Source organism: Trichechus manatus, unplaced genomic scaffold, assembly GCF_000243295.1.
Source record: "Trichechus manatus latirostris isolate Lorelei unplaced genomic scaffold, TriManLat1.0 scaffold00113, whole genome shotgun sequence".
Taxonomy (NCBI): domain Eukaryota; kingdom Metazoa; phylum Chordata; class Mammalia; order Sirenia; family Trichechidae; genus Trichechus; species Trichechus manatus.
The window spans coordinates 2,894,899-2,907,190 of NW_004444049.1; the positions used below are offsets into that span (position 1 = coordinate 2,894,899).

The window sequence follows — 12,292 nt, forward strand, 5'->3', positions numbered from 1 at the left end:
GAGCCCAGCCCCCCCGAGCCCAGCCCCGCCAAGAACCACTTGGGACCACGGTTGCTGTTAGTTTGCTCAACAGGAAAAGCAGCGGGAGGGAGTTAGATGTGCTTAAGGAAAACGTTACCTCCGATTTCAACACACACACTCACTTTTTCAGTCGCTTGTAAGTGACATCGTTGGCAAGTTTGAGTAGTCTGTAGGACTTCTCTCGCTCTAAGCTCAACTGGAAATCATCGGAGTCGTCAAAAGCCACCGTGACGGATTTCTGGGTGACCCGGGTCAGAATCCCCGTGGCCAGCTGACTGCCTTCATTAGCGGCGTCGTACAGCCCCACTATATCGCCTGTAAAAACAACAGCTCAAAGTGATGTAAAACACTGAGGAAAGCTAAACACAAGTTATCTCATAGAATAAATTCCGTCCTACTTCCAATACTACATCTTTGTTACTTTTTTTCGTAAACAAAATCAGTAACAGTAAAAAAAAAAAAAATTAACACCTAAGGTTACTGGGTGATGCGAATGGTTTGCGCTAGACCACTAACAGAAAGGTTGGCAGTTCGAACCTCCAGCAGCATCGGGAAAGAAAGGCCTGGCGATCTGCTTCGGTAAAGATTACAGCCAAAAAACACCCTACGGAGCTGTTCTACTCTAACACATGGGGTCACTCTGAGTCGGAATCAACCTGATGGCAACAGGTTTGGTTAAACAGTATGAAAATTTACTCAGGAACAAGGAGCTGTTTAAACAAACATGATAATCAATAAGTTATTTAAAGAGCCTGTCTGGACCAGGCGCTATCCTAGGCACTGGCTCTGAACTGTGAACAAAACACAGCCCCGTCCTCAAACCACTAAGATGTCATCAGTGCTATAAAGGAAAGAAAGGCACAGGAAGGGGGTGGAGAGGGACAAGGAGCTTTTGTAGAAAGAGCGTAGGGAAAGGCCTCTCTGAGGAGTGACAGGTAAGCAGCGGGGACCCCACAAGAGCGAGGGCCATCAGCACGGTTGGGGAGGAACATTCCTGGCAGAAACGAAAGGCAGATGGAGGACGGCAGCTGTTTATTGCCCACTCCGCATGGATCTCCTCCTTCCCGGGATAACTGGTGACCCATCCATTGCCAGGTGATCTGAGGGGCCTCAATCGACTCTGGGGACAGCGCACAGACCCAAGCCTATACCAGTGACCAGGGCTCCGCATGCCCCTGACTGCAGTGAGCACAGCAGGGGTGGGCTCACGCCGTGACCAAAGGCAGCCCCTGAGAGGCACAGAGATGCCTGCTTGGGCACCTAGGAGACCAGGCGCCTGAGAGGATGTAGGGCACATACTCTGGACGTTATCAGGAGGGACCAGTCCCTGGACAAGGACAGCATGCTTGGTAAAGTAGACAGTCAGCAGAAAAGAGGAAGACCCTCAACGAGATGGACTGACACAGTGGCCGCAACAATGGGCTCAAGCATAACGATTGTGAGGATGGCACAGGACCAGGCATTGTTTTGTTCTGTTGTATATGGGGTGGCTATGAGTCGGAACTGACTGGGTGGCACCTAACGACAACAACATGATGTTAATGAGGCTGGATAAGAGGCAGTTACGTTAATGAGGCTGGACTCAACCTGCAGGCTTAGGTTGTATCTTGAGTCAATCTCTTTTGAGATATGAAAGGGAGAATCCAGCCAAGAGGAAAGGGACCTCGTGCCACCAAGAAAGAAGCTCTGGGAGTGGAGTACATCTTCTGGACCCGAGGTTCCTGCGCTGAGAAGCTCCTAGACCTGGGGAAGATTGATGACAAGGACCTTCCTCCAAAGCCAACTAAGACAGAAAGCCTTCCCTGGAGCCAGTGCCCTGAATTTGAACTTCTAGCCTCCTAGACTGTGAGAGAATAAATTTCTGTTTGTTAAGGCCATCCTCTTGTGGTATTTCTATTACAACAGCGCTAGATGACTAAGGCACACACATTTAGCCAAAGTATATATAGCACAAGAAAAGTACAGGAATAGAGAACTACATACACTGCATGTTCAACAAGCTGGACCAACACCGTCCAACAGAAATATAACGAGAGCCACATGTAATTCAAATTTTTCTATGAGCCATGTTAAAAACAAAACAAAAAAGAAATAGCTAAATTTAATTTTAAAAATAGTATATTTCACTTAACCCTAGAAATGAAAAATATATGACCCATTTAATATGTAATCAATATGCAAAAAACTATTCAAGAGATATTCTAAATTTTTTTTTGTGCCAAGTCTTCAAAATCAGGGGTATCTTAGATCTAGTAGTGCTATAACAGAAATACCACAAGTGGATGGCTTTAACAAGGAGAAATTTATTTTCTCGCGGTCTAGGAGGCTAGAAGTCCAAATTCAGGGCGTCAGCTCCAGCAGGGAGGCTTTCTCTCTCTGTTGGCTCTGGAGGAAGGTACTTCTCATCAATCTTCCCCTGGACTAGGAGCTCCTCCGCACAGGAACCCTTGGTCCAAAGGAGGCACGCTGCGCCCAGTGCTGCTTTCTTGGTTTGAGGTCCCCTGTCCCTCTGCTCACTTCTCTTTTTTATATCTCAAAAGAGACTGGCTTAAGACACTATCTAATCTTGTAGATCTCATCAATATAACCGCTGCTGATCCATCTCATTAACATCATAGTGATAGAATTTACAACACACAGGGAAATCACATCAAATGACAAAATGGTAGACAATCACACAATACTGGGAATCATTACCTAGCCAAGTTGACAGATACTTCTGGGGGACACAATTCAATCCATGACAGGGGGATATTTTACACTTTCAACACATCACTAGCCACATTTCAAGTGCTCGACAGGCACTGTGGCCAACGGCTGCTCCTGCAGACGGTGCTGCTCTAGACATGAGGAAGCCACAGAGCCGAGGAATTTCTCATTGCAGTCTCCCCACCTCGTCATGTGTACTCCAGTCTTTTACAAAAATAAAAGTCACAGGCTGAACGCCAGCAAGAGCCATCATATTTCCACGTGAGAAAACGTACAAACCTTTCCCATATGACCCAGTAATCCTACTCCTGGGTATTTACCCAAGAGAAATGAAGATATGTCCACACAAAATCTTGTACATGAATGTTTACAGCAGCATTATTCATAATAGCCAAAGGAGGAAACAACCCAAATGTCCACCAATGGATGAATGGATAAACAAAATGTGGTATATTCAGGCAATATTACTCAGCCATAAAAAGGAATAAAGTCCTGATACATGCGATAGCACCAATGAACCCTGAACACATGTTAAGTGAAAGAAAGCCAGTCGGTCGCAAAGGACCACACAGCGCGCAGTTCCATTTATATGAAACAGGCAAAACCATAGAGACAGAGAGTGGATCAGTGGTTGCCTAGGGCTGGGAGGGGATGGCAGGGATTGACAGATGACAGCTAAGAGGCATGAGGTTTCTTTTGGGGGAAATGAAAATGTTCTAACATTGATTGTGGTGATGGTTGTACACATGTGTGGATATACTAAAAACCACTGAATGATACACTTTAAATGAGTCCATTCTTTATGTGAATTATATATCAATAACCAAAACGAAGCCCACTGCTATCGAGTCGATTCTGACTCGCACTGCCCGGTATAGGACAGAGTAGAACTGCCCCACAGGGTTTCTAAGGCTGTAAATCTTTACAGAAGCAGACTGCCACATCTTTCTCCCACGGAGCGGGTGGTGGGTTCAAACTGCCAACTTTTCGGTTAGCAGCTGAGTACTCTAACCACTGCGCAACCAGAGCTCCTTACATATAAAACTGTTTAAAATATGTAAAACAGAATGAGGCTCTGATACACGCTAAAACACGGTGATCCCCGCAAACAGCACACTAACTGAAAGACGCCAGACACAGAAAGTCACGTAGTGTAGGTTCCATGTATATGAAACGCCCAAAGTAGGCAAACGCATAGAGACAGAAAGTAGATCAGTGGGTGCCCAGGGCTTGGGGAAGGAGCCCTGGAGGCGCAGTGGTTAAGCACTCGGCTGCTAACCAAAAGGTCAGAGGTTCGAACCCCCCAGCGATCCCAGGAGAAAGATGTGGCAGTCTGCTTCCATAAAGACCACAGCCTTGGAAACTCTGTGGGGCAGTTCTACTCTGTCATATGGGGTTGCTATGAGTCAGAATCGACTGGACAGCAAAAGGTTTTGGGCTCAGGGGGCTGGGCGGTGGGGAGGTGACAGTTAAAGAGAACGGGGTTTCTTCCATTAATTGTTCACTTTAAATGGGTGTATTGCATGGCATGTAAATTCTATCTCAATAAAGCTATCTTTAAACATCGCACAAACCGGAAGTGAAGCTGTTGCTGGGCAGCACCGCTGCAGACCCGCACCTTCTGGGCTCGAAGGTGGCCAGCAGCCGCCCGTACAGCCCGGTGCGCTGGCTGGACACCTGCAGCTTCAGGAGACAAACGCCTCGGCTCTGGAGTTCCTTCAGCGAGATGCTTTCCTGCCAGGACCTGGAAGACACACAGCATTGATACTCGATATTTGCACTTTGCCAGTTTTTACTTCCGTTCATGCACGAAGAAAGTAAAAGGGAGAGAAAAGCAGAGAAAGATCTGTGCCGACGAAACTCAGGACTGCCCATGCGCAAACCTGCTCCTCCTCCTCTGATCCCTGGTGCCCATAACACCAGGCCCCTCCTCCCAGTTACCCGAGACAGAACCTTCAGTCACCTTTACCCTCTCCTTCGCCCATCAGTCACTAAGTTTTATCAACCGCCCTCCCCCACAGTCATACCCTGAGTCCATCACTACCTCTCATGCTCACCACTATAGCCCTGGTTTAAGCCCACATCCCTGTTCGCCTGAACTGAACAGTCTCCTAACTTAGCCCCACCAGAGTCCCTGATTGGTGCAAATGGTTAATGCGCTCGGCTGCTAATGGAAAGGTTGAAGGTTCGAACCCACTCAGAGGTACCTCGGAAGAAAGGCCCGGTGAGCTACTTCCATAAAATCAGCTATCAAATACCCTATGGAGCACAGTTCTACTCTGACACACATGGGGGGGTGCCGTGAATCAGAGTCGACTCCATAGCAGCTGTAACTGTAACTGCCTAAGCTCTGGCGTCTCCCAGTCCAGCTGTCCAGCAGCAGCACCAGAGTGACTCCTAAAATGCAGATGTATCCCCTCCCTCACCTGCTCAACCGCTCTGCCGGCCACGCTCTGCACACAGAATAGAACAGACACTCCCGGTGTGAGGCCCCTCTCTCTTGCACTGTCAGGAACAGCTACCAACCAGAGGTGCTGGCTGCCACGCAGAGCACCTGACACAGCATTTCATTCTCAGAGCAAGGCTGCCAGGTGGGAATCATTCCCATTTTACAGATGAGGTAACTCAGGCTCAGAGAGGGAACCTGCAGAGTCACACAGCCATAAATGGAGGAGCTGGGATTCCAATAAGGTCAATCTGACTTAACCGTCACAATCGATACCTTGTCAAACAAATCCAATCACTGTATGCGATGTGATGGTTGAGGGCAAACTCTAGAATCAGACTGCCTCCCCTCAAAGCCTGACAGCCTGTGTTACCCTGGGGAAGTTACTTAACCTCTCTGGCTCAGTCTCCTTCTCAGCCAAGCAAGTGTGACAACAGTAACCTGTTCACAGGGGTGAAGTGAGGTGTAAAGGAATGCTAGCAGCCATTACATCCATTCTGACTCCTGGCGACCGAGGTGTGCAGAGTAGAGCTGCTCCATAGGGCCCCGAGGCAGGTGCTGGCTCGTATCATTTCAGCCACACGGGTGTTCCCATTTCTCCCATGCAGGCATGCTTTCCCTCTCACATTTTTTCTGCTCCACCTCCCCACGTTCACCCACTAAACCCCTATTTTTCTTTCTTCAAGCTCTGTTCAGACATCACCTCCTCCGCAGAGCCATCCTTGGCCCTCCCCCCAGGGGAGGCATCTGTTCTTCCTCCAGCCGCCCCCCCAACTCCCCCACTTTCTGCCTCCCTGCCAGCATTTCTCACCCTGGGAGGGGATTGTTTGCGTTTCCATCTACCCTTTCTGCCGACACCCAGCCTCCAACTAATCAGATCACAGACAGACGCTGTGTCTTAACTTGCTTTGCCAGGGCCTGGTGTGGAAGAGGCGCGGGCAATGCTTACTGAGTGGATGAATAAGGAAAAGGGCTGCGAACAGCTGGGCGTGGAATTGGGGCTAGAACCAGTACCTAGGGCTGTAAGCTTTTGGTGGTTGTCAGCTGCCCTCCAGTCGGCCCCCACTAAGAGGGGTCCCATACACAACGGGATCAGACCATTGTGCTCCATAGGGTTTTCACTGGCTGATTTGGGGAAGGATCGCCAGGCCTTTCTTCCTAGTCCATGAGAGTCTGGACGCTCCAGTGAAACGTGGTCGGCATCACAGTAACACACAAGCCTCCAGTGACAGAGGGTGGTGGCGGCATGTGAGGCGCACAGGCTGGGAAGGGAAGCCGGGCCCCCTCAGGGAAGACGACAGTCCTGCCATGAACCCCCACCGCCCTCTGAGCGTACGTTTTGAGAGGGGATTTCAGGTCGAGAAAAGAAGGGGCTTTCTAGGGGTCTGAAAATGAAAACGCAAACAGGCTGCCGCGGGAGGTAATGAGGGTCCCCTCTCCGGAGGCGGCCGAGCAGGGGCCTGTGGCCCCGCCAGGCCAGGAGGAGCCGGGAACTCTGAGCAGGGCGAGCGGGGGCCGCAGGAAACCGCCGGCCGTACCTGCGCTCCTCGACCTCCGCGTCTCTCTCGAGCTCCAGCAGGTCCAACTGCTTGGTCACGAAGCTCTCCACAGTCGCCGAAGCCATGGCTGCCGCCGGCCCCGGAGCCCGCCGAGCTCGCGTTCCTGCGCCGGGCCAAAGCTCCCAACCTGTCCGGTGCTCCTCGCCGGGCCGGCGTTCCCCATCGGACCCAGTGCGCCAACGCACGGCGTTTGCGCCACTTCCGCTTCCGGCCGCGGCTGCGGGAAGATGGCGGCGGCCATAGCAGCTTCGGCTCTGACGGTCACCTTCGGGCGGCTGGCGTCCGCGTGCAGCCGCAGCATCCTGAGAGCTTCGGCTCCCGGAGCGGGTGAGACCCGGGCCGCGGGGTGAAGGGGGAAGCATGGCGGTGCTCCCTGCCCTCCCGCCACGTGTGCGTCTTTGTCCAACTCGGTGCCTTCTGTTTGATCGCGTTTTTTGATGCTGTGGCTATAGCACGGGTTTTGGAGTTAGGGGAACCTGGGTTCAGATCTCGGTTTCTCCTGTTAGTAGCTTAAACTCTGACAATGGCTCTTCAGCTTCTGTATAATGTCTGTGTTACGGGGTTGGGGGTGGGGAGTGAGGCTCAGAGGAGTTACACAATTTGCCCGTCGGGTGCAGAATACAAGGCGAAGGCTCCGAGGCAGGCGTGTGCCTGGCATGTTCCAGGGATGGCAAGGACGCTAGAGCGGCAGGTGCAGGGTGCAAGGCGGAAGGGCATGAGAGATGGTTCACAGACAGAAGGAGATCGCATTACCCAAGCTCTGCAGGCCACTGGTCCAAAATAAACGACTCAGAACAACATTAACAGATTGCTGTACAGGTTTATCAGGAGGGACCAGTCCCTGGAGAAGGACATCATACTTGGTAGAGTAGAGGCTCAGCGGAAAAGAAGAAGATCCTCGACTAAATGGATTGACACAGTGGCTGCAACAATGGGCTCAAGCGTAACAACGGTTGTGAGGATGGCGCAGAACCGGGCAGTGTTTGGTTGTGTTGTACATGGGGTCGCTATGAGTTGGAACCCACTCCATGGCACCTAACGGCAACGACAACGACAACGTGCAGGTTTAATAGACAGCTTTAAAGATGGACATCATATCGTTACTGAGTAAATCAGTGCACCAATTAAGATTTTTCAGGGTATTTATATATAATTTAAACAGGAACTTTGAACGAAAAGTTTTGATTGGTTGAGGATTATGTCAGAATACATAAATCTTACAAGAGAACAATATGTGCACAAACATTATAAAGGATAAAAAATAGAAATCTTACTAAGACATCACAAGAGCCGTGAGCCATGATTACAAGACCTCTGGAGTCACGTTCATTAATCTTTGATTGTTTTCTGAAAGAACAAGTTTTCAAGTGTTTGAGTAAGCCCGGTCACCTAAATACAATTCTGTGAAACTAGACAAGCTCGTTCTAGAAACTAGAGTTCAAGGCATAGCTATACCAAAAAAACCAAACGCGCTGCCATCAAGTCGATTCTGACTCATAGCAACCCTATAGGACAGCGTAGAACTGTCCCCTGTGGTTTCCAAGGCTGTAAATCTTTATGGGAGCAGGCTGCCACATCTTTGTCCCGCAGAGCGGCTGGTGGGTTGGAACCACCAACCTTTTGATTAGCAGCCAAGTGCTTAACCAGTGTACCATCAGCACGCGAGACAGCTATACCCATTGCCGTCAAGTCAATTCCAACTCATAGCAACCCTATAGGACAGAATCAAGCTGCCCCATAGGGTTTTCAAGGCTGCAACTCTTTACAGAAGCAGACTGCCACATCTCTCTCGTGGAGTGGCTGGTGGCTTCAAACCACCAACCTTGCAGCCGAGCGCTTTGATAGGCGTAGAATTTTTTTAATATGCTTTTATATGCATAAAAAAAAAATACCAAACCCATTGCCGTCGGGTAGAACTGCCCCGCAGGGTTTCCAAGGAGCACCTGGTGGATTCGAACTGCTGACCTTTTGGTTAGCAGCTGAACTCTTAACCACTATGCAACCAGGTTTTCTGACGTAGCTGCATAGCTACAGGCATTACTATATATGTATTTGGAACCCAGGCGGTGCAGTGGTTAAGCCCTGTTTTGTGTGTATATATGTACACACACGTACACATACTTAAACGATTATACAGCACAGAGCTTTCTAACATTTAATAAGATGACTTTTGGTGTCATGGGTAAAAGAAAGCTCTGTTTTCTTAAAATAAAACTTGTGATCTTATTTTACACACTATAAGAACTTTGACTTTTTCTCTGAATAAAATGGGAACTATTGGAGAATTTTAAGCAGAATAGTGGCACCATCTGACCGAAGTTTTAACAGGATCACTGTAGCTGCTGTGGAGAAGGGAGTTAAATAATCTAGGCAAAAGGGGATCGTGGCTCGGAGCCCTAGTGGCACTGTGGTTAAGAGCTATGGCTGCTAACCAAAAGGTCGGCAGTTCGAATTCGCCAGCTGCTCCTTGGAAACCCTATGGGGCAGTTCTACTCTGTCCTATAGGATCGCTATGAGTTGAAATCGACTCGATGGCAATGGGTTTGGTTTTGGGTTTTTTTTTCCTTTTTGGGCAACTTAAGAGGTCAGATTCTGGATCTCTTGAAGGGAGAGCTGACGAGATTTGCTGATGGGTTGACTGAGATGTGAGAGAGAGGGCTCAAAAATGCCTGCAATTTTTGGTCTGAGCAGCTGGGAGGATGAAGTTTTCACTACGTGAGATGGGGAGGAGCGTGACAGAAGCAGGTACGAGGGGGAGATCAGGAGCTCCTGGAGGGTTCTGAAATGCCTGTTAAACATGCAGGTGGTGATGGTGTGTAGACAATTGGATGTACAGGTGTAGGTTCCCGAAGAGAGGTCCAGGCTGGAGGTGGAAGCTGGAGAGTCACCAGCATGTAGGGAACATTTGACTCCGTTTGCCTGGATGCCACCACCAGAGGAAGGACCACAGATAGAGAAGGGATAGAGTAAGGCCCGCGGGCTGAGCCCCCGGCACTGCCAGGATCACACAGGAGACAGAAAAGGAGCAACCGCTGCAGGAGGGAGGAGAGCCCGGAGAGCGCCCGGCCGCGCTGGGAGAGGACTGAGTAGTCTCCGTTGGATTGAGCAGTGACCTGGGTGAGAGGAGTTTCAGTGACGTCACGGGAGAGGAGCCTGATCAGACTGCGCTGAGACAGAGGGATTGGAACAGACGGCAGATAGCTCTTTTGAGGAGTTTGGCTTCGGAAAGTGGAAACAACCCAGATGCCCATGAACTGACGAATGGAGGAACAAAATGTGGTCCATCCACACAGTGGAATCTTACCAAGCAATAAAAAGGGACAGAGTGCTGATCCTCGTTACATCGTGGATGCCCCTGGAAAACAGGCTAAGTGAAAGAAGCCAGTCACTAAAAGCCACATAGTGTACGATGCTGTTTATATGAAATGTCCAGAAAAGGCAAATCCATAGAGATGAAAGTAAATGAGTGGTTGTCAGGGGCTGGGTGGGGAGGAGGAATGGGGAGTTGCTGCTAATAGGTACAGGGTTTCTGGGGTGATGAAAATATTCTGGAATTAGATAGTGGTGCTGGGTGCACAACTTTGTGGATTCACTAAAAAGCCCTTAAGGGTGAATTTTATCTATGTGAATTATATCTCAGTTTTTTGAAAAGTGTTGCTGTTAGGTGCCATTGGGTCGATTCTGAATCACAGCGACCCCATGTACAACAGAAGGAAACACTGCCCGGTCCTGCACCATCCTTATAATTGTTGTACGCTTTAGCCCATTGTTGCAGCCACTGTGTCAGTCCATCTCGTTGAGGGTCTTCGTTTTTTTCACGACCCTTTACTTTACCAAGTGTGATGTCCTTCTCCAGGGACTGTAGTTAACTCTCCCCTGCTTTTTCAGTCGAAGCACTGTGCATTGTATTTGTCTGCCCTTCTCCGCCCTGACTGTGAGTGCCTTCGTCCCTTGGTCTATTGGTTATCTAATGCTACATAACAAATTACCCGAAATCTCATAGCTTAAGACAGCAAACATTTACTATCTCACACGGTTTCTGAGGGTTAGGAATACAGAAGCAGCTTGGCTGGGAGGTTCTAGATCAGGGTCTCTCAAGAGACTGCAGTCAAGGGGACCTCATACCATCAAGAAAGCAGTGCCAGGAGCAGAGCACGTCCTTTGGACAGGGGTCCCTGCGCCGAGAAGCTCCTAGTCCGGGGGAACACTGATGAGAAGGCCAACAGAGGCAGAAAGACTTCCCCTGGAGCTGACACCCTGAATTTGGACTTTTAGCCTACTTTGACTCTGAGGAAATAAACTTCTCTTTGTTAAAGCCATCCACTTGTGGTATTTCTGTTATAGCAGCACTAGATAACTAAGACAGAATTTGGTACCGAGAGTGGGGTGCTGCTCTAACAGATCCCTAAAATGTGGAAGCGGTTTTAAAACTGTGAATGGATAGACGTGCGGCAGTGACAGAGGACCAGCAGCAGCAGAGAACCTACAGCAGCAGAGAAGCAGCAGCAGCAGAGAACCAACAGCAGCAGAACCAGGAGACCAGTGCGAGATGGCGCTGGAGCCAACCCACGGAGTGAGAGAGCTGAGTGCCTGTGAGCAGGAGGCTTCCTGGTGGAGTGGGGTGCCTCTGGGTACTTACGGTGAAGCTAGGCTTGCTGATCCACGGAGCAAGGGAGCTGAGTGTCCGTGTGCCCGAGGCTTTCTGGCGGAGTGGGGTGCCTCTGGGCACTTACACCGGTGGAGCTACAGAGCTTTGGAACACTTGCCCCAGCAGGGCAGATGCGGGTGTGAGGCCCGAGGGCCGAGAGGCCATAGGAAGCAGAAGCTGAAGAGACAAGGGACACGAGAAGCCTAGTTGCTTCAGTCTCAAAAGGTATGGCCATGACCTCAGGGGTTTCAAAGGGTGGAGCCATGGCCTCTGGTGTTTCTAAGGGTGGAGTTGTCACTCTGATGGACTAGGAGAATGGTGCGCCTAAAGCCAAGGGAGCAGACTTGCTGTCCCAGTGGGCCTGGAGGGCGGAGCTGAAGCCCAGGGCCGAGGGGCCTCCGCTCAAAATCCAGAGACTATGGCCAATACCTAGAGTCTGGAGGGCAGGGCTATTGTGTAAATTGTTTCAGAGAACAGAGGTTTATTTTCAAAGCCTTGAGGGCTAACGTAAGGTGTTCTGCTGACTTGCTTGGTGCCTGTTATCCCTTCTTTCCCTCCAGTTTCTCCCATTTGTAATGGAAATGTCTAGCTTGTGCCTGTTCTGCCATTGTACCTTTGGAAGCAGATAGCTTGTATTCCAGAGTTCACAGATGAAGAAAAATTTTTGGATTTTGAACTTGGAGTTAAGACTTTTGCTATGATATGGTGGGGTGGATATGTTTTCCATGTTGCAAGGATATGGTTTTTGGGGGGCCAAAGGGTGAAATGTCATGGTTTGAATTATGTCCCCCCAAAAATAAGAGTATCAATTTGGCTAGGCCATGATTCCTGGTACTGTGTGATTTTCCTGTATGTTGTAAACCTGCCTCTATGATGTTAATGAGGGAGGATGGGTGGCAGTTGTGTTAG

The 12,292-nt window shown here is 49.7% G+C and overlaps 2 protein-coding genes across 2 annotated transcripts in view; one reads left to right on the forward strand and one right to left on the reverse strand.

Annotated features, from left to right (window-relative positions):
• The window catches only part of IGHMBP2 (immunoglobulin mu DNA binding protein 2), a 33,584-nt gene extending 26,710 nt beyond the window's left edge, over window positions 1-6,874 (reverse strand). The window contains exons 1-3 of the mRNA XM_004383887.2: window positions 6,715-6,874; window positions 4,305-4,474; window positions 144-336 (exon numbers count right to left, since the gene is read on the reverse strand). Coding sequence (XP_004383944.1) covers window positions 144-336; window positions 4,305-4,474; window positions 6,715-6,800 — 449 coding nt within the window. The 5' untranslated portion in view covers window positions 6,801-6,874. The remainder of the gene's footprint in view (window positions 1-143; window positions 337-4,304; window positions 4,475-6,714) is intronic.
• An 88-nt stretch (window positions 6,875-6,962) lies between these two features.
• The window catches only part of MRPL21 (mitochondrial ribosomal protein L21), a 13,975-nt gene continuing 8,645 nt past the window's right edge, over window positions 6,963-12,292 (forward strand). The window contains exon 1 of the mRNA XM_004383635.2: window positions 6,963-7,062. Within this exon, the coding sequence (XP_004383692.1) occupies window positions 6,963-7,062 (100 nt within the window). The remainder of the gene's footprint in view (window positions 7,063-12,292) is intronic.